This window comes from Peromyscus leucopus, chromosome 8b, assembly GCF_004664715.2.
Source record: "Peromyscus leucopus breed LL Stock chromosome 8b, UCI_PerLeu_2.1, whole genome shotgun sequence".
Lineage (NCBI taxonomy): Eukaryota > Metazoa > Chordata > Mammalia > Rodentia > Cricetidae > Peromyscus > Peromyscus leucopus.
In genome coordinates this window covers 38,094,285-38,113,891 of record NC_051086.1, presented here as the reverse complement: position 1 = coordinate 38,113,891, position 19,607 = coordinate 38,094,285, and the positions used below count along the sequence as shown (strand labels likewise).

At 45.2% G+C, this 19,607-nt stretch overlaps 1 protein-coding gene and 1 pseudogene across 2 annotated transcripts in view; one reads left to right on the top strand and one right to left on the bottom strand.

Annotated features, from left to right (window-relative positions):
- The window catches only part of Glra1 (glycine receptor alpha 1), a 93,367-nt gene that overhangs the window by 51,116 nt on the left and 22,644 nt on the right, over nt 1-19,607 (top strand). For both annotated transcript variants that reach the window (XM_028880047.2, XM_028880046.2), the window contains exon 4: nt 18,751-18,974. In XM_028880047.2, coding sequence (XP_028735880.1) covers nt 18,751-18,974 — 224 coding nt within the window. The remainder of the gene's footprint in view (nt 1-18,750; nt 18,975-19,607) is intronic.
- Nucleotides 568-4,802, bottom strand: LOC114700429 (annotated as a pseudogene).

Sequence of the window (19,607 nt, the reverse complement as noted above, 5' to 3'; positions counted from 1 at the left end):
TTCTTTTTCTTTCTTTTTCTTTTTTTTTTTTTTAAATCTGTAACTCTTTAATCCACTTTATTTTTCAGTGAAGTATTTATTTCTTGGTTGCCTAACTCTCTGTGGAGTAGCAAGTACTTCAACACTTTGGGTGCTTGTTTTGTTTTGTGGGTTTTTGGTTTTGCTTTGCTTTCTTTTTGAGATGGGTCCCATGTATCCTAGGCTGCCCTCCTTTATACAACTTGGATGACCTTAAGCTCCTGATGCCCCTGCCTCCATCTCAAAAGTGCTAGGATTACAGGCGTAGGCCACCATAACTTATTTCAACACATTTTTTTTCTAACACCGTTTTTAAAGTGGCCCCTGTTTTGTTTTGTTTGGGTGTGGGTTTTGACATAGGGTCTCACTATGAAGCCATGACTGGCCTGGAACTCACAGAGATCCCCCTGTCTCTGCCTTCCCTCTGCTGGGATTAAAAGTGTGTACCAGCACACCCAGCAAAGTCTTTTTACGCTAGTGTAAAATACTGTCTTCCTCAGAAATTGAATTCTCTCTATGTAATTCCTAACCTCTAATCTTTGACTGTTTGCTTCTCGGGTTCTGTCCCTGCCAATGCCACACCTTAGATCACTGTAACACCCTGTAGTCATGTCTGGCGGAGTTCTCTGTTGTTCTCTTACAAAGTTTTTCTTGACCCGTCTAGTCATTTTTGCTTCTGTATGCACGGTATTTTTTTAATCAGTCCATTCTTTATGGTAATAGAAAGGATACATATACAAATGTCTAGGGAAAGGAATTAAAGTGTGAGAAGGGCGGTCAGGGGTCACAAGGTGACAAAACAGGGCAAAGCATAAGGTCAAGTGGGAAACACAAGTCAGGCGCACGACCTCTGGAGTGTTTGCAACATTCTACAGCGTGGGTGGGTCTTCCAGTGACTCTGGTCTCTAGGGTACTTGGTCAATCAGTGAGAGTTAGAGGAAAAAGAAGGGCTGTGTGATTCCAAGGCATTCTGGCTCTTCAGTCCCAGAGGGTGGGGAGAAGCAGTCCGTGGGGAGATGGCTCTGGGAAATTCTGCAGGCCTTGTAGTTCCCTAAGTTCCTCTAGCATCACGTGGCTATGGGCCTTCATAGTCATGGGTCCTCGGTGGGGCCATTGCTGAGTTCTGTGAGGAGAAAACTCTTCCAGTCAGTGAACTTGGGAGCTTCAGCCAGTATCAACTCCAGGAAAAAAAAACATATCCCCGGGCCACACAAATATGTGAAGTATCTGGGACCACCGTACACAGAAGTTCCAGTCCAAATCCACCTGTATATATAACTCCGAGTGCTTAGTTCCCAGAGTCGCTCAATGACATTTCTCAGTTGAAGGTATAAGGACAGCTGCTCATATACCTTGTCACTGTGTTCCAGCACCTTTTGCAGTTCCCACTACAACACATCACTGATAAGGCCTCATACCACAGTACTTTCTCCCCCACAGCATCCATGACCTCTTTTTGGGGGGTGTCACCACAGTGGGCTCCAGTACCCAAATGCAATGTTTTTCTCTGTATTACTTTGTCTTGTTTGTACACATGCGCTTGTGTGTGTGTGTGTGTGCACGCGTGTGAAAGTTATTGCTGCATGTTGATTATAGAAATTATTGGATTTTGCTGTGATATCATTCAACACTCATATAAGCATGCTCTCATGGAGCCCACCCTTCTTCCCAGTGAACTTCAGTCAACATCTTGAAGACCATAAAAGTCTCTTCTAGTTATAACAAGGATGACTTTGAGTTCATGGGAACTCACATGGAAGCGATTGACATCCCTCCAATATTTTCTAAACATGGTGCATCCTTTGCACATACAGAGGCACTCAATACTCACTGATGACGAAAGAGAAGGCAGAGGCCATTCGATTCTGCAACCAGCACAAAATGAATCTTTGGGCAGTCTTGGAAGTGTTTTCTCATAGCTACCCTTAGTCCACCCCTGAGGAGGGTGCCACAACCAGGAGTTGGTGACAGCCCAGAGTATAGCTCTCCATCAGACCAAACTTGGGGAGAGTTGACTCAACCATGTAATCCAAAGGAGACTGAAGCAGAGAGACCAGACTGCCAAGCTACTCCAGTTTACAATGGAGCTTACTTGTGTGCTCACAAGTACACCGGGACTTGCTCACCTGCTCATGAAAGGACTCCCTTGCCACCAGTGCCCGTACGCTAGGATGCCCAAGAAACAGTTCTAAAATACATCTTACATCAGTAGCTCTTTTCCAGTGGCAAGAAGGAGAGATGGCTCAGTGGTTAAAAGCACTGGCTGCTCTTCCAGAGGACCCAGATTCAATTCCCAACATCCACATGGCAGCTCACAACTGCCTGCAACTCCAGTTCCAGGGAATCCTATACCCTTTTTTGGCCTCTGTGGACACCAGGCACACATGTGATGCACACAAACTCAGGCAAGCACATGCATGTACACATGAAAATAAATAAATAAAATTTTAAAACAAAGAAAGTGGGCAAAATGCTTGCTATGCAAGTGTCCTGACTTGAGTTCCAACCCCCAGCATCAACATAAAAAAATGGGCATAGCTCACCTATAATCCCAGTGCTGTGCAGGTGGACATAGGAGGATCCCTGGGACTTGTTGGCCAGCTAGTTGGGAAGCCCTGAGTCCCAGCAAAGAGACCCTGTCTCAAACAAATAAGGTGGAGAGCAAACAAGGAAGACACCAGGTGCCAACCTCATACCTCCTCATGCACGGGTACACAAACAGGTGTACATGTACATGCATGCGCACACTTGAACACATGCACACATATATTCATTATAATCATATGTAAGTTAGTGTCCACTGGGACATGAAGACGCTGACCCTCAGATGAAGCGACATCCCCAACTGCCAAATCCCTGCTCCATGACCTTCCTTTTCTTGTACTACAGAATTATCCCAGCATGTCTACAAAATCATCTTGTAAAATGAGATGCATCTGGGTTCTCCTTATTAAATTAAAACACATTCCCAAGGGGCTGGGAGTTTAACTTGGTCGATAGAGTGCTTGCCTGGCATGTGTGAAGCCCTGAATTCAATCCCTTGCACCATGTAAAATCAGACATAGTGGCTCAGACATAGAATGCCAGCACTCTGGAGGTGGAGGCAGGAGGATCAATAATTCAAGGAGTTTGAGGCCAACCTGGGCTACATGAGACCCTGTCTCAAGAAGACTAATTCCTGTATACAAACACTGAGAGAAACCACAGATGACTATGGCTGAGGCTGGGCCTCACCAAGTCTGTTTATATGCATCTCAGTTATTAGTCTGACTCTGAAAGAGTAACATTTTTCTACTCTGAACCTGTCATCCCATTCCCTTCCAAGCTGCAAAAAAAATCTACGTTTAGTCTTAGGGGATTTCTTCCTATGATACTTGATACTTCTCTCCTACTGTTTATGGAATTCTTTATATGATTTTTTTTGAGACAGAGTCTTACCAAGTAGGAAATAGAGCTATAAGATATGTAAGCCAGGTTGGCCTCACATTCACAAAAATCTACCTACCTCTGCCTCCTGAGTGCTAGGGTGAAAGGCATGTGCCACCACATCTGGCTCTGTCTGACTTGTTGACAGTCTTTGCTATAATAACCCAGAAAGGACTTTTGGGAGTTGTGTCTATTTGGAGACTTTTATTTCATTAATTTGTTTGTTTTTTTGTTTGTTTGTTTGTTTGTTTGTGAGAGTCAGAGCACCACAGCATTCCTGTGGTAGTCAGAGGACAACTTGCAAAGAAGTCAGTCTTTTCCTTCCACTGTGTGGGTCCTGGAATCAAACTTAGGTTGTCAGGTCCGGCTGCAAGCACCTTTACTCACAGAACCACCTCATATTTGGAGACTTCAAAACTTTTTCTTTCACATTACCATCTGTACACCGGTGTTTTGCTTGCCTGTGTGTCTGTGCACCATGTGGATGCCTGATTCTCACAGAGGTGAAATGAAGAGTCAGATCTCCTGTGACTGGAGTTACTAAGCTGCTGTGTTGGTGGTGGGAATCACGACTTAGCCCTCCAGAAGAGCAGCCAGTGCTCTCACCCTCTGCACCATCTCCCCACTCCCAAAAATATACATATTTTATTATTTTAATTACATGCACGTGTGCCTGTCTTTGTGCGGGTCTGTGCACATGAGTGCAAGTACCGCACCTGATGTGGGTGCTGGGAACCAAACTCTGGTCCTCTGGGAGAGCAGTATGCACTCTCAACTGCAGAGCTATATCCCCAGCCTCTTATTTAGTGACTTTGGAGCTTCCTGGATCTGGAAGTCCACATCTCTCCCGAGATCTGGTGAGCATCAGCTGGTGTCACATTAAACAGCCTCCCTGTGCCTTTTCCTCCTCCCAGAATGCCCACATTGCAGATTTCTGCTCATTGACTTGGTCCCATAAGCCCTGTCATTCCTTTTTCCTCTTTCTTAGTTCCAGTACATTGGGTCTGCTGTTGATTCAGTCACATCTTCATCTTATTGATGGAATCTTTCAAAGCACAGACGGCGTCGAGTTCTTTCTTCAGGACCACTTCCTCTTTCCTGGCTTTCTCATACCATCTCCCAGACACTAAACTATTCTCCTGAGTTGGTCACATTACGCATCTATGCTCTTTCTCACGCCACTGCATTTCCCCGAGGTCATTATTTTGTATCCCTTTTCCAGGCATTTCATTGATTTCCTTTTCTTTTGTGGCAGTAACTAGAGCCTCATTGAGTTTGGTGGCAGTCACTAGCTTCTCGTGGCATTCCTTTAGACCTGCTGTGTTCCCTTGCTCGGCCTGTTTCTTCAGTCTTTGCATCGATATCGGAACATCGTATGGGACAGCCATATCTTTCAAGTCTATGGAGAAGCTTGTGCAGAGACTTTGTCCTACAAAGAGTACTGGGTTTGGTTTGTCTAGGGTGCTTAGGCTTTGGTTCTGGGTCACCTCCCTAATGTGATTCCCTCAAGAGTAACTCAGCTGGGGCTGGAGCTCAGTTGATGAAGTGTCTGAAGCTCTGGCTTCCATTCCCAGCACCACATAAACGAGGTATGGTGATACCTATCTGCAACCCCAGTTCTCAGGGGTGGAGGCAGAAAATCACAGTTATCCACGGCTACACAACCAGCTGGAGTCAAGCCTGAGCTACATTATTTTGTCTCAGAACAACACCAACTGAGATTAGTAAGTTCTTCAAGGGCCTGGGCACCCGATGATAGGGGGCACTATTGTGCAGCTCTTTTGGGGGTGGGGCCTGCTAGCTGAGCATGACCTCAGACCTTGGATGCTCAGGTTCCACAATCTTGGGCTGGTGTTAGTGCTGAACTGGACCACCTGTCCACTGGAAAGCACAGCACCATATAGGGCTGGGTTCCGGGGTCACAATTATCGTCTTGGACGTGGCCGGCATCATGTCTGTGAGCATGGCGGGATGCTGGTGGAAGCCTTGGGAATGGAGAGGTGCTGTCGAAGTGGAGGGCACACTGAAGTGGTGGCTCCATTTTCAAGATGATGCTGAAGCACAGCAGCTCAAGCCCAAGGGAGTGGAGTGGACACTTATAGGAGCTCCTCCCCCGAGGCTGTGCTGAAGCTGCATAGACTCCAAAGCTGAGGACTGTGGGACTCCCCTGTGGCTAGGAGCCACTTCGAGAGATCTGCTGACCATTGCCCTGCACCCTGGCTTCCTCCTAACTCCAAGCTAATCCTGACTGGGAAGACAGGATCACAGATCAAGACATCATTGCTTCTCTAGTCTGTCATCCTGAGTTTCTATGGCTCTCAAGACCCTCATCTCTCCCCTGCTTAATTCCTGTGTCCCTCCTTACAAGAGCAAATATGTCTTGGTCCTTCTTTACGGAAGAGATGAATGCTGGGCACTTCTGTTCTGCCCTGGGGAAATGGGCAGCACCCATACATGTGCTCACCGGTGTGAGTGCCTGGGAAGTCTCTCACTGACCCTGTCACTTGCCATTAGAATTAGGCTTGCGGGCCAGTGAATCCCTAGAATCTTTCTGTCTCCACCCTTCCAGTCTTAGGGTTGTGGATGGACAGCACAGTGCCTGGCTCTTACATGGATGCTGGGGATCCAAATTCAAGTCCTGGTGCTTGTGAAGCAAACACCGTACCTCCTGAGCAACCTCCTCGGCCTCCATTCAGCCTTCTTGGTGATTTCCTTTCCAAGTGCATCAGTGGCATGTCTCACCACTGGAGACTGTCTTTCAAGGTTAACAAACCTTCACTTTACACCCTTCAACAGCCACTTACAAATCCACCCATATTTTCAGTCTCCCAAACGAGTCCTCCTGACACTGACTATCTGCTATGGGCCGCAGGAATATATCATAAGAACTCAGCTGGCTATGGCAAAGTCACTACCTGGAGGGATCAGGGAATTCCTCCAAGAGGAAGCCAAATTCCAAGGAGTTTTTGGTGTTATTTGGCTTGTTATATATCAGCTGTCTTCTGTTATGAAAATCATGTGTGCCTTCATAGTTTTCCCAATTGACTTTTCCCTAAGAAGGGCTAACAGTGTGGACTGATCACTCTCTGGACATACACATTCCAGGTATTTGGAGAAGAGCCTCAGGAAAGGTTTTCTCTGGAATCAGATCTCTCCCTTAGCCACTTTCAAGGACTAACAGTGATAACTGCCCACATGCAATCTCCTGATTTAAGATAAAGTCCACAAGGAAACACCACCTAGGTCAGGTGGACGTTAAATCATAGCTTTACACAGTTTAGCTTGGACCCTCCTTTCTTATACAACCTTACTAACAGACCCCTAACTTCTTTCCTAACCACTTCTAGAAATGTAGACTGAGCACACAGATCCCCTCTGTGATATGCTAACCGTTCATTAGCACTCAATTGACCTCCTCTTTCACCACTCCCATTTTGGATTATAAAAGAAAGCCTGGTGGTCACTCCCTGAGGAAAATTCTTACCTGCCTTTATGACCCTGTAGAATTCAAGCCTGGTGGCCTTGCTCGACCAGGGGCTTGCTATAACTGGATTGCTGGGAGACTTAGGTAGAATGTGAAGAATGGAGGACGGAGAAGAGAAAAGAGAATGGAAGAACTAGATGGGTAAGAACTTGAGAGGCACAAACTGAGATGGAGAGGAACTAGAATGAAGGGCTAGAAGAGAGGACTAGAGGAACGAGATGGAAGATGAGGAAGAGTCAGATGGGGAAGAACAAGATGAGAGAGAAGGAGATGGGAGAGGAGCTGATATGGGAAAGAACTAGATGGATGAGAACCTAGAAGGGGCAGAACTAGATGAAAGAATTAAGACAGAACCTGGAGGGGACAACAGAAAAATGTAAAGAGAAATTGGGTAAAAAAAAAAAAAAAAAAAAAAAAAGCTAAAAATGAGAGCAGAGGATAAGCTTGTAGAGAGAACTGACAGAATAATAAAGTGTATGGACTAAGGAATTTCATGCACATAGATTCATTTCTTTTCATCAAAGATTAATTATCAGCTAGATTCTTCCCGGACCTGGGAGGAGACTATCGAGGGGCTGGACCCGCATAGTCCCTGATAACTATCGGACACTGTGACCCTGCCAGCGACACAGCCAGCAGGGTCCCGACAGGCCCTGCCTACTCAACTCCTTCCTTCATGTCTGACAGGAAATTTTTTAAAAAAATTTTACATCCATTCCATATTGAGTAACATTTTAAAATATTGAACAGAATATTTAATATTTAAATAGCAAATATTTAATTTTAAAACACTTTTAAATGTTTTTAATGTAATAATCAATATTGAAAATAGATTTAAGATAAAGTAGATGGAACTTTTTAGCTTTAAAAAATATTTTAGAGCCAGGCAGTGGTGTCTCACGCCTTTAATCCCAGCACTCAAAAGGCAACGGCAGGTGGATCTTTGTGAGTTTGAGGCCAGCCTGGTCTATAGAGCAAGTTCCAGGACCATAAAGAGAAACCCTGTCTCAAAAAAAACATTAAAAAAATGTTTTGGAGACAAGGTCTTACCTTGCAGCCCAAATGCTAGATTTAAAAGTGTGTATCACCACACCTGGCAGTTTTACTTTTATGAAAAAGAGATCAAAGTGCATTATACAATTATCAAAATAGTGTGGAACTGAAAACCAAAAGTCTTGGATCCCATATATACAGCCTAGTGCTGACCTCTCGGCTTTCTCTTTTGCATTGTTTCTTATTTAATAAGAGTTGGATACATCAATAAGCAACTGTGTGGCTTCAGGTAGGAACCTGACCTCGGGATGGTAAGAAGGCTCAAGGTGCCTGCAGACAAATCTGGCAGCCTGAGTTCAATTCCCTGAACCCATGTGGTAGAAAGAGAGAAGCAATTCCCAAGCTATCTTCTGGCATCCACGTGTGTGCTCTGGCACACATATGTTCACACACATGTACACATGCACACACACAAATAAGTATTTTTTTAAAAATAGATAAGAGCTTGAGCTCTGTTTTAATCCAGTGAATTTATTTCCTCCCTGTGAAATGGGTATCACAGGGCCCATGTGCCTGCATGATAAAAAGTTTAGAGACACAATTCATCTAAAGTCCTAACAAATGTTCAATATCCAATCAAAGTAGATGTTGTCAGTATTTTTATATGATTTTTGGAGTCATACTAGGATTTCTTGATCCCATAAAGACAAGCAAGAATCTTCAGCTTCACTTATCCGAAGCACCCTCTTGGCTCTTGACAGCAAAAAGTAACTCTGAGCGTGTGATAGCCAACTAGGAAAATGCTCAGTAGCGTGGTGTCCTAGAGGAGATGAAGGGTCAGATCCAGCTTCTGGAAAAGGGACAGCACATGGCACAACAGTAAGATAGGCCTCTAACACTCTTGAATGGAGACCATGGAGAAGACTGCAGAGAAAGGATGGAGACATCAGGAAAGGATGGGGGACATCAGGGAAGGATGGGGGACATCAGGAAAGGATGGGGAACATCAGGAAAGGATGGGGGACATCAGGAAAGGCTGAGGGACACAAGGAAAATGGGGGACATCAGGAAAGGATGGGGGACATCAGGAAAGGCTGGAGGGACACCAGGAAAAGATGGAGCACCCATCCGCTCTGGACTTGAGAAAGGCACACAGCCAAGACAGAGGTTTCCTGTCCTTTGCCCTCTGTGTCACTTCCCTGCCATACCCAATGGCACTGAGGGTTCATGAACTCAGAGAGAGAGCCTGGTTAAATGCTTAGATGGCACTAACTTCCTAGGTTCAAATCCCAGCTTTGCCACTGACTGGAACCAAGTGGTCCTGACCATGAGACAACTTCCAAAGTTACACAACACAGAGAAGGAAAAGAAGCGAGGTGGGAGTCAAATGCCCATGTGTCTTCCTTTCTCACTGCTATGATAAAATAGTCTGGCAGAAGCAACTGAAGGAAGAAAGGCTCTATTCTGGCTCGCACTTCAAAAGTGCGGTCTACTGTGGTGGGGAAATCAAGGTAATAAGAGCACCTAGTCAAAATACAGCCGCATACAATCAAGAAGCAGTCAGAGGGCTGCAGAGATGGCTCTGTGGTTAGAACTTACTGGTCCTACAGAGGACCTAGGCTCAGTTCTCAGCACCCACATGACAGTTCACAATCACCTGTAACTCTAGTTCCAAGGGATCTGGTACCCTTTCCTGGCCTCCAGGACACCGGCACACACATGGTGCATACACAGATATGCAGACACATGCACATCCACATTAAAAATAAATAATTTTGAAGAGAAGAAGAAGAAGAAGAAGAAGAAGAGAGCAGTGAATGCATGCTGCTGCTCAGTTCCTTTTCTCCACTTACACAGTCCAGGATGCTCTCCCCAGGGAATGGCGCCACCCAGGGTGGGCAGGCCTTCCCAACTCAAATAACACAATCAAGATGATAACCCACAGGCATGTCTAGAGGCCCCTCTCTCAGATGATTCTAGATTCTGTCCAGATGACATTTAACACTAACCATCACATCATGTAAGCCTTGCCTTAGTCATGGCATTGCTTGGCATCCTGGGAAATCTGCTTAGCTCCCCTGGACCATGTATAATATGTAGTTGAGACCGAAGTCTCCACAGCTAGCAGTAACACCTGTGCAAATGGTGGCAATGATATTTAAAGATCTCTTGGAGCTAGAGAGGATGCTCAGTGGTTAATAGCGCTTCCCAGTCTGTGGCTGTCTCTTCATTCTGTTGGCAGTTTTCTTTGCTGTGCAGAAGGCTTTTAATTTAGTAGTTTGTCAATTCTTGCTTTTGTTTTCGGAGCTTTTGGAGTCGTCCAGGAAACCACAGCCCGTGCCACAATCTCAACATATTCCCCCGATGTTTTCCTCTAGTGGTTTCAATGCTTCAGGGTTTACATGAAGGTCTCTTACCTATTTTGAGCTAATTTTTTTAGCAGGGTGAGAGATAAACAATGAGATTTCAGTGTTCTACGTCTGGATGTCCAGTGTTTCCCGGCACTATTTGTCAGTGAAGCTGTCTTTTCTCCAGTACATTCTTGGCACCTTCAAAAGCAGTTGGCTGAAGATGCTGAACTTATTTCGGGTACTGCATTTGACCTCATGGATCTAAGCATCTGTAATTGTGCCGATATTGCACCATTTTTAACTATTGCCCAGTAGAATGTCTTGAAATCAGGTACCATTACTCTCCAGCTTTGTCCTTTCCAACCAAGGCTGTTTGGGCTTTTGTGCTTCCGTATAAGTTTTAGAATTTCTTTTCTTAAGTTCTGTGAAGCCTGTCTCTGTTGCTTCAATGAAGGTTACATTACCTCTGTAAATGCTTTGTGTGGCAGGAGTCTTTTAACAATGGTCCTTTCAGTCTGTGAACACAGAAGGTCCTTCCACCTTTCAGTATCCTCAGATTATTTTTTTAAGTTGTGTAATTTTCACTGAAGAGTTCTTTCACATCCTAGTTAAATTTATTCCTGAAACTGGAATAGGAGCACGTGTTATATTTGAGACAGGGTCTCATGTAGCCACACTGTCCTCAAACTCTATATGAAGTAAAGGATGGTCTTGAAATTCTTTGGATTTTTAATTAATTTATTTTATGTGTATGAGTGTTTGTCTGAGGTTTGTTTATGTATCACATGCATGCAGTGCCCTAGGAGGTCAGAAGAGGGCATCAGATCCCCTGTAACTGGAGTTACAGACCTTGGATACCCACCACGCAGGTTCTGGGGATCCTCTACAAGAGCAGCCAGTGCTCTGAACTGCTGAGCCATCTCTCCAACCTCGACCTTGAACTTCTGATCCTCCTGCCTCCATCTCCTTAGTACTGCAGTTACAGGTGTATCCCACCACACCCAGTTTATACGGTGCTGAAAATGGAACCCAGAGCTTCATGTATATTAGGCAATTAATCTGCTGAGTTACTTACCCAACTCCTAGGTTTTGCTCTTTGTTTCATTTTGTAGCTGTTGTGAATAGGATGCTATCCTAATTTTTTTTTCTCTCAGCAAATTCATTGCTAGTATATAGAGAGGCTACTGACTTTCGTTTGTTGGTGTTGTATCCTGGTACTGAATTCATTTATCACTTCCAATAACCTTTGTTAGAGTCTTTGGGTTTTTCATATATAGAATCATATCATCTGCAAACAGAAACAATTAGACTTCCTACTTCATATACCTTGTACTTCTTTCTCTTGTCTAATAAGAGTGTGAATTTTATATCATCAGACAAATTAGGTTCACACTCCAGCCGTTTCCACCCCCTCAACCCTTCTTTATCAACCATGTGATTTGAGCATACTTATTTCCTTGAGTCTTCTTTGCTTTGAAATCAAATTGAGAGCAGAGAAGCTGGCTCAGTTAGCAGAGTGTTTGCATTACAAGCACGGACCTGAGGATGGTCCCCAGTGCACATTTTAGAAGACAGAGACAGAGACAGGTGAATCCCTAGAACTCACTGGTAAACCAACCTAGCCTACTGGACAAGTTCCAGGTCAGTGAGAGATCCTGTCTCAGAGAATGAAAGAGAGATCACGGATAGAGGGACAGAGGTGGGGAGTATAAATCAGAGAGAGAGAGAGAGAAAAAAAAAAAAAGGTGGATAACACCTGAGGATCAACATGGTGGTTAGTGGTGGTGTTTGTTGTTTGTTTGTTTGTTTTAAAATCTTTGGGGGCCCACCACCCGGCTGCCAAATAAATACACAGAGACTTACCCTTACTTAGAAATGCCCAGCCTTAGCTTGGATTGTTTATACCCAGTTTTTCTTAACTTAAATTATCCCATCTCTCTTTAATTACATTTTGCCTCTGAGCTTTTTGCCTTTCTTTTTTTTAACTTATTTATTATATATACAGTATTCTATCTGCATGTGTGCCTACACACCAGAAGAGGGCAGCAGATCTCTTTAGGTGGTTGTGAGCCACCATGTGGTTGCTGGGAATTGAACTCAGGACCTCTAGAAGAGCAGTCAGTGCTCTTAACCTCTGAGCCATCTCTCCAGTCCGCTTTGTGCCTTTCTTTATTTTATATATCTTTCTTTCCTTCTTACTTCATGGCTGGCTGTGTAGTTGGGTGGTTGGGCCCTAGCATCCTCCTCTCCTTCTCCTTTTCTTGCCCCTCCCTCTTCTTCCCTAGATTTCTTCTCCTATTGATTCTCTCTGCATGCCAGCCCTGCCTATCCTTTTTCCTGCCTTGCTACTGGCCGTTCAGATCTTTATTAGACCAATCAGTTGCTTTAGGCAGACAAAGTAACACAGCTTCACATAGTTAAACAAATGCAACATTTAAAAAATGCAATATATCTTTGCATCATTAAACAAATATTCCACAGCATAAATGAATGTACCACATCTTACACTCATATTCCACAACACATGGGAGTTGTCCTCTGGCTTCCACACAATTGCACCTGCATACACACACTATTCATTTCTTTTCTGTCACTGTGATAAAATAACCTGACAGAAAACAAAAGGGAGAAAAATTTATCTTGACTCACAGTTCTAGAAGTATGGAGTCCATCACAGCAGGGAAGGCATGCTTACAAGGTCAGGAAGCTGGCTGGTAACATTAGATCCACACTCATCAGATAAAAACAGGAAGTGAAGTCAGGCTATAAACCCTCAAAGCCCAGTGACATACTTCCTCCAGCAAAGCCTCACTTCCTAAAGGTTCCATAACCTTCCCAGAGAGTATCACCAGCTGGGGGACCAGGTGTTCAAACACATGAGCCTGTAGGGGATGTTTGTCATCCAAATGGCCACACATATGCACCCATAAACACATACACCAATACACTTTCTTTAAATTGGATTAAAAAATACTTATGCCATAGGATTATTCTCAAAAGGAAAAAAAAAAAAACAGCCAAGTTATGTGGCATGCTTAGGCACAATGCCTGACTCACAGTAGGTGCTCAGGAAGGAGAAGCTGTTGTTATGCTAGGTTGAGAAAACGTGAATGCCCCTGCCTACCTAGCTCTGTCTGTGCTGTTTTTTGTTTTGTTTTGTTTTGTTTTTTGTCTGCATGAGATTCCTTTTACCCCTGACTCTCCTCATTCTAATCTTAAACACCCTGAAGCTATGGCCCCATTCCTCATGGCTGCTCTCAGTGTTCACACATCACCTCTGTCCTCATGCGCTGTTGGCTCCTTTCCTGGCTAAGCAGATACCATAAGCAGTCGCTGTCCTTATCTAAGTGCAAGAGCTGCTCTGAGACACAAGCTTCAAGAGGAAAGACAAACTGAAATGGACATCTCAGGTGCCACCTTCTCATCTAACCTTGCTGAAAGCAAGTCCCTATGGTTTGAAGGCTGCACCTGACAACGATTTGTTAGTGTATCCTGAGACCACAGATAGTCTGAGTTTCCTATAATAGATATTTGTGACCACATCTTGCCTTGTGTGCTTGATAACCTAAGTTCCCCAAGTGCAGAAACCAAAACCTTCTGCCTCTCCTTCTGCTTCTGCTAGTCTGTATCCAACTCAGGCCAATCAATGGTAAGAGCTTATTTGAATTTAGCAAAGGAAAACTCAGCTGTCTCCTTGAGAACTGAAAACTAAGACTTCAGAATGTGCACAGGGGGCCACAGACGGCTCAGCTGGTAAAGGCGAATGCCACAAGGCCTCACAAACTGAGTTAGAGCCCCAGAACCTACGCAATAGAAGGAGAGAACCAACTCCTGCAAATAATTTTCTGACCTCAAGATCCATGCCATAGCATGTGCACACACATGCAAACACATATGCACCCAAAAAAAGAATAAAGTGCTGTCTTTTAAAAGGTACATGAGTCAGGTATAGTGGCATTTACTTATAATCCAGCACTCAGGAGGCTGGAGCAGGAGGATGGAGAGTTTGAGGATAGTTTGGGCTACACATAAAAAGAAAAATAGGAACGTGAATTTGCTTCTTCCATCCACCCCTTACTGCTGTGTCTCTTGCTTCTGACAATAGCAAGTGCCTCTTGCCTTCCACATCTCCTTTCTAATAACACACCCTCACAAGCTCCGAGATCTTTCCTGTTCAAACATTTTGAGCTTCCTATTTCACCCCAATTCTGAATTTAAAGGAGCGTATTAGATGTTAGAATGTTAAATTAGACAACATAAGGAAGGAAAGAGGAGATATCTAACTATAAGTGACAAATAGAAGACATCACATGTTTAGAATATGAATGTATAAATGAATGGATGGGTTGATAGATGATAGATGATGGATAAATGGATGGGTGAATGAAGGATGGATGGATGGATGAATGATGGATGGGTGAACAATGGATAGATGGATATATGATGTATGGTTGAATGATGGATGGATGGATGATGGATGGATGGAGGATGGATGGATGGATGGATGATGGATGGGTGATGGGTAGGTGGATGATGGGTAGGTAGATGGGATGGATGGATAAATGGTCAGATGGATGATGAGTGGATGAATGAGTGAATTAATATCTTTCCTTGGTCTTATAAGCAACTCAAGTAGTTATCCAGTTACCAGAGATAAGATTGTCAAGGAATCTCAAGTCTTGCAATCTGGGTGAGTTGATGCTGAAGATAACTGGATTGACTATACCTCTGAGTGCCCCCATTTTGGGGATTTGAGCTGCCTTTGTGAAAGTGGGACCTTAAGTCCTTGGCTGGAGAATTCCACTGTTGCCTCTCTGGCTCCTGAACTTGCACATGGACTCCACATATGCCAAACACCAAGCCAGCAAAGTGTAAGGCTAAGAAACCGAAGCAGCACGTGGCTTTCAACCCACTGAACCACTCATTTCAATCCCTTCTAAGCTTCATTCCCAACTGTTTACCAATCCTGGAGGGAAAACTCCATGGTGGGAACCTGCCTGAGAAGCAGATTCCAAGAGGAGCCAATGGTCATGAGGAGAATTCAAAAGCCAGAGAAGCTCTCAGGAGCTGGAGGCCATGGGCCAGAAAAGAAGTCAGGCATCGGGGACCCCACGATATGCTGTCCCAGTCTCTTGCTGTGACTCTCACTAGTCATTTTATAATAAGATCCTGTGGGGCTTATTTCCTTCTTTCAAATGATGCACCATTCTATTTGTTTGCATGCATTATTTCTGCAAAAGCAACAACAACAGAAAAGACACGAAAGTAAGAGAGGACTATTGGGGTAGCAGAGACGCTGCATGGAAAACACAAGTTCAGCACCATCCTTTCCAATTCCAGCCCATTACGGTTGGGAGAGGAGCCGCTCTCAGGGAGAAAGCACCCACATGGGTGTTTCTGAGGATTCCATCCTACTGGGAGCTCAGCAAGAAAACCAAGGGGTACCTAGTGCTTCTAGCTCCTAAAGGGGGTGGGGCTTAAGTTGAGTTCACAGAATTTGCTAGGCAACAAGGGCCAGAGCATCCAAAGCAAGAACCAACTTCCTCCACCCAAGTCAAGTGTTCACTAGAGAGAGGGTTAGGTCCATGGGATTGCAGCCCTAGATTCCCCAACCCATAAACCCTGTTCTTGGACACATCCCTCAGCCTTTCCAAGCCCATTTCTTCCCCTTGTTGGAGGAATCTGGGTGTTTGTTTGCAGAGCTTCAGTGAGAATTAAATGTGTGTGACAGTACGGAAAACATTTTAAGAAATGTCACTTCCTTTTCTTCCTCGAAGCTACATGAACAGTCTTGACATGTCACTAGCAGGAACATCAAAATTATGACTGGGATTTGGGGACTGGAGGCTTTTTCTGCCCAGCCATTCATAGTCTGTTCACTTCCCAGGTGACTTTCCCAGAACCCATCCTAACACACACTCTCTGGGTAGGAGAGGAGGGGCTAGCTTCAGAGATGCCACCACCAGTGCAAGAAAAACAAAACCCAACCTCCAGGGTTGGTGAGATGGTTCAATGGGTAAGGTACTTGCCACTAAACCTGACAACCCGAGTTCGAGACCAGAGTCCTACATAGGGGAAGGAAAGAATTTGCCTCTGGAACATGTCCTCTGACCCCCCAACATCTTCACTCATATGCTTGTGCATGCACACACACATACATAGACACACACACACACACACACACACACATACACGCATGCATGCAGTTGCACACACACACAAACTAAAATATAATTAGACATTTTTTCATTTTTATTTCTTTATTTTTATTTGATAAGTATGGGTATTTCATCTCATGTACGTCTGTGCATGCAGTGCCTGTGGAGGCTAAAAGAGGGTGTCAGATACCCTGGAACTGGAGTTTTTAAACAATAGCCAGGCCTAGCCCCATCCTGGGACTCATAAGACCTGAGATTATGAGACCAAACGTCACCTTCTATGGGGCTTGAGGGACGGCCTGCAATTAAATTATAGGAAAATCCTATAAAATGCTTTGGAACGTTTATGAAGCTGTCGATATTTCCACTGGAATGAAGCACGTGGGAGGCAGTGGACAGGGCGGAGTGAGCATGGGAAGATCGTTTGTTTGCATTCATCCCTGCTAGTGACTGATCAAGACTAATGGGGGGCTCAGAAGCAGCACCCCAAAAGAAAATACAGCAGGGCCTCATTTTGTGGCACCCCCAGGGAAAGAGTGATATCTCTAGTGTATGAATGGGTGTGGGCATGTGTGTGTGTGTGTGTGTGTGTGTGGTGTGCGTGTGTATGGGTATGGGGGGATGTGCATGGGTGGTCTGCACACATACATATGGGTGTGTGCATATGTGTGTGCATGCACACATGGGTATGGGGTGTGCATGGGTGTGGGTATGGGTGGGTGCATGAATGTGGGGGATGTACATGTAAGAGGGGTGTATGCACACATGTGGTGTATGTGTGTGTGTGTGTGTGTGTGTGTGTGTGTATTATGTACATGTGTGTGTATTATTTCTTGAAGGTTGGCACCAAAAGTCAGACTTGCGGTCATTAATCTTTGGGAGAATGATGCCCTTTGGAGAGCCCAATACTGATGTTCTTCTTTTCTGCCTTGGGAAACAGAAATATACCCCAAATGGACCCCAAGTTTACAGTACCTCTCCAGCAAAATTAAACATTTTCCTTTTTTTAAGTCTTATTTTGTTTTTATATGTGTGTTTGTGTGTGTGTGAGTGAATGAGTGTGTACAGTGCTGATAGAGGCCAGAAGAGGGTGTCAGATTGCCCTGAAGCTGGAGTCACAGGTGGTTGTGAACTGCCATGTGGGTGCTGGGAATTGAACTCAGGACCTCTGGAAGAGCAGCCAGTGCTCTTAACTGCTGAGCCATCTCCAGCCCCTAAAAGACTTCCTACTGAAATATTTCTTTTTTAGAGAATATTCCTTAGCTCCATCTGCCCAGTGTCTTGACAGTTTTCCCAGGCATGAATGGAAATAAAATGGCCTCTCCACAACTCTCCAACCAGTGAGGGCAGAGGTGCAAAGCTGGAGTGGGACCTGCCCTGGCCTGCATGAGTCTCCTGTATCCCAGCAAGACCTCGAACTACAGAGCTATGAGTGACCTTGAACTTCCTTTTTTACACTTATTCATTTACAATGTGGAGGAGTAAACTGGATGTGTCAATACGCACCTTTAATCCCAGCACTCAGGAGGCAGTGGCAGACAGACTCTGTGAGTTTGAGGCCAGCCTGGTCTACAGAGTGAGTTCCAGGACAGCCAGGACTACACAGTGAAACCCTGTGTCAAAAAAAAAAAAGGCAAGGGGGCTTGTCGTCAAGCCTGGTGACCCGAGTTCAGTCCCCTGGAGCCATATGGTGGAAGGAGATAGTTAATTCCCACAAGTTGTCCTCCGGCCATCACATGTACGCTGCACACACACAAGGAAAGAAAAGAAAGGGAGGGAGGAAGGGAGGGAGGGAGGGAGGGAGGGAGGGAGGGAGGAAGGAGGAAGGAAGGAAGGAAGGAAGGAAGGAAGGAAGGAAGGAAGGAGAAACATTGCCTCAACCTCCTATGCTGGAATTACAGGCATGAGCCACCACGTTCAGCTGAAATTCCTTCAAAATAAAACATTTCTTCTAGCTGGGCAGTGGTGGTGCACACCTTTAATCCCAGCACTCGGGAGGCAGAGGCAGGCGGATCTCTGTGAGTTCAGAGGCCAGCCTGGTCTACAAAGTGAGTTCCAGGAAAGGCACAAAACTACACAGAGAACACCCTGTCTCAAAAAAAAAAAAAAAAAATTTTTCTTCTAAAGTTCAGATTTAAGTATACTTAGCTGAGGATAGAGAGGAGCAATTGTTGGTCCCCTGGTGCCCAGTCACACCAGGGGAGGCAGCCACACTCAGCCTCTTCCAGGTTGGGGAGCCCATGAGCCATAAGCACCCGGGACCTCTGAGAGTTGGCACCCAGAGCCTAACACCACCACCACTGCTGTCTTGGGGCTGCAGGACTACAGAGTCAACATCTTCCTGAGACAGCAGTGGAATGACCCCCGTCTGGCCTACAACGAATACCCGGACGACTCTCTGGACCTTGACCCGTCCATGTTGGATTCCATCTGGAAGCCTGACCTGTTCTTTGCCAATGAGAAGGGAGCCCACTTCCATGAGATCACCACTGACAACAAACTGCTGAGAATCTCCCGGAATGGCAATGTCCTCTACAGTATCAGGTGAGTTCCGGAGCCAACAACAAGGTCAGGGAGTCCCAGGAGTGGGTTTCATCATAAGCACAAAGAGAGGATGGGAAAGGCTTGTGAGGGAAGGTGGAGTTTCAGTCACCCTGTGTTTCAACGAAGACAAAATAGACTTCTCAGACATGATCAGTAGCAAGGGCAGAGGGACAAAGTCGGCAAGACTCGGCAGCTTGGCAGTAAATGGGACCACCAGGTAAATGGAACAGTCCGAGAGGATAAGCCAGGGTTGCTGCCTCCCTGCTTTGAATACCACTTACCTTGTATTAAGCCTCGGGAGGCAGGACCCCTCCCTGTGTCTGTAGCCTGTAGACATTAGATAGGTGCTAAGCTTTCAGAGTGTTCTGTGACACCAGCTCTCTCTGTCTCTCTCTCTCTCTCCTTCTCTGTCTCTCTCTCTCTCTCTGTCTCTCTCTCTCTCCTCTGTCTCTCTCTCTCTCTCTCTGTCTCTCTCTCTCTCTCTCTCTCTCTCTCTCACACACACACACACACACACACACACACACACACACACACACACCTAGTCCCTGACCTCTTTCCCCAGGACACAGGGACAGTGGACAATACAAGTGGAGAAATGAGCTCACACTTGCAGCATTGGCAACTCGGAGA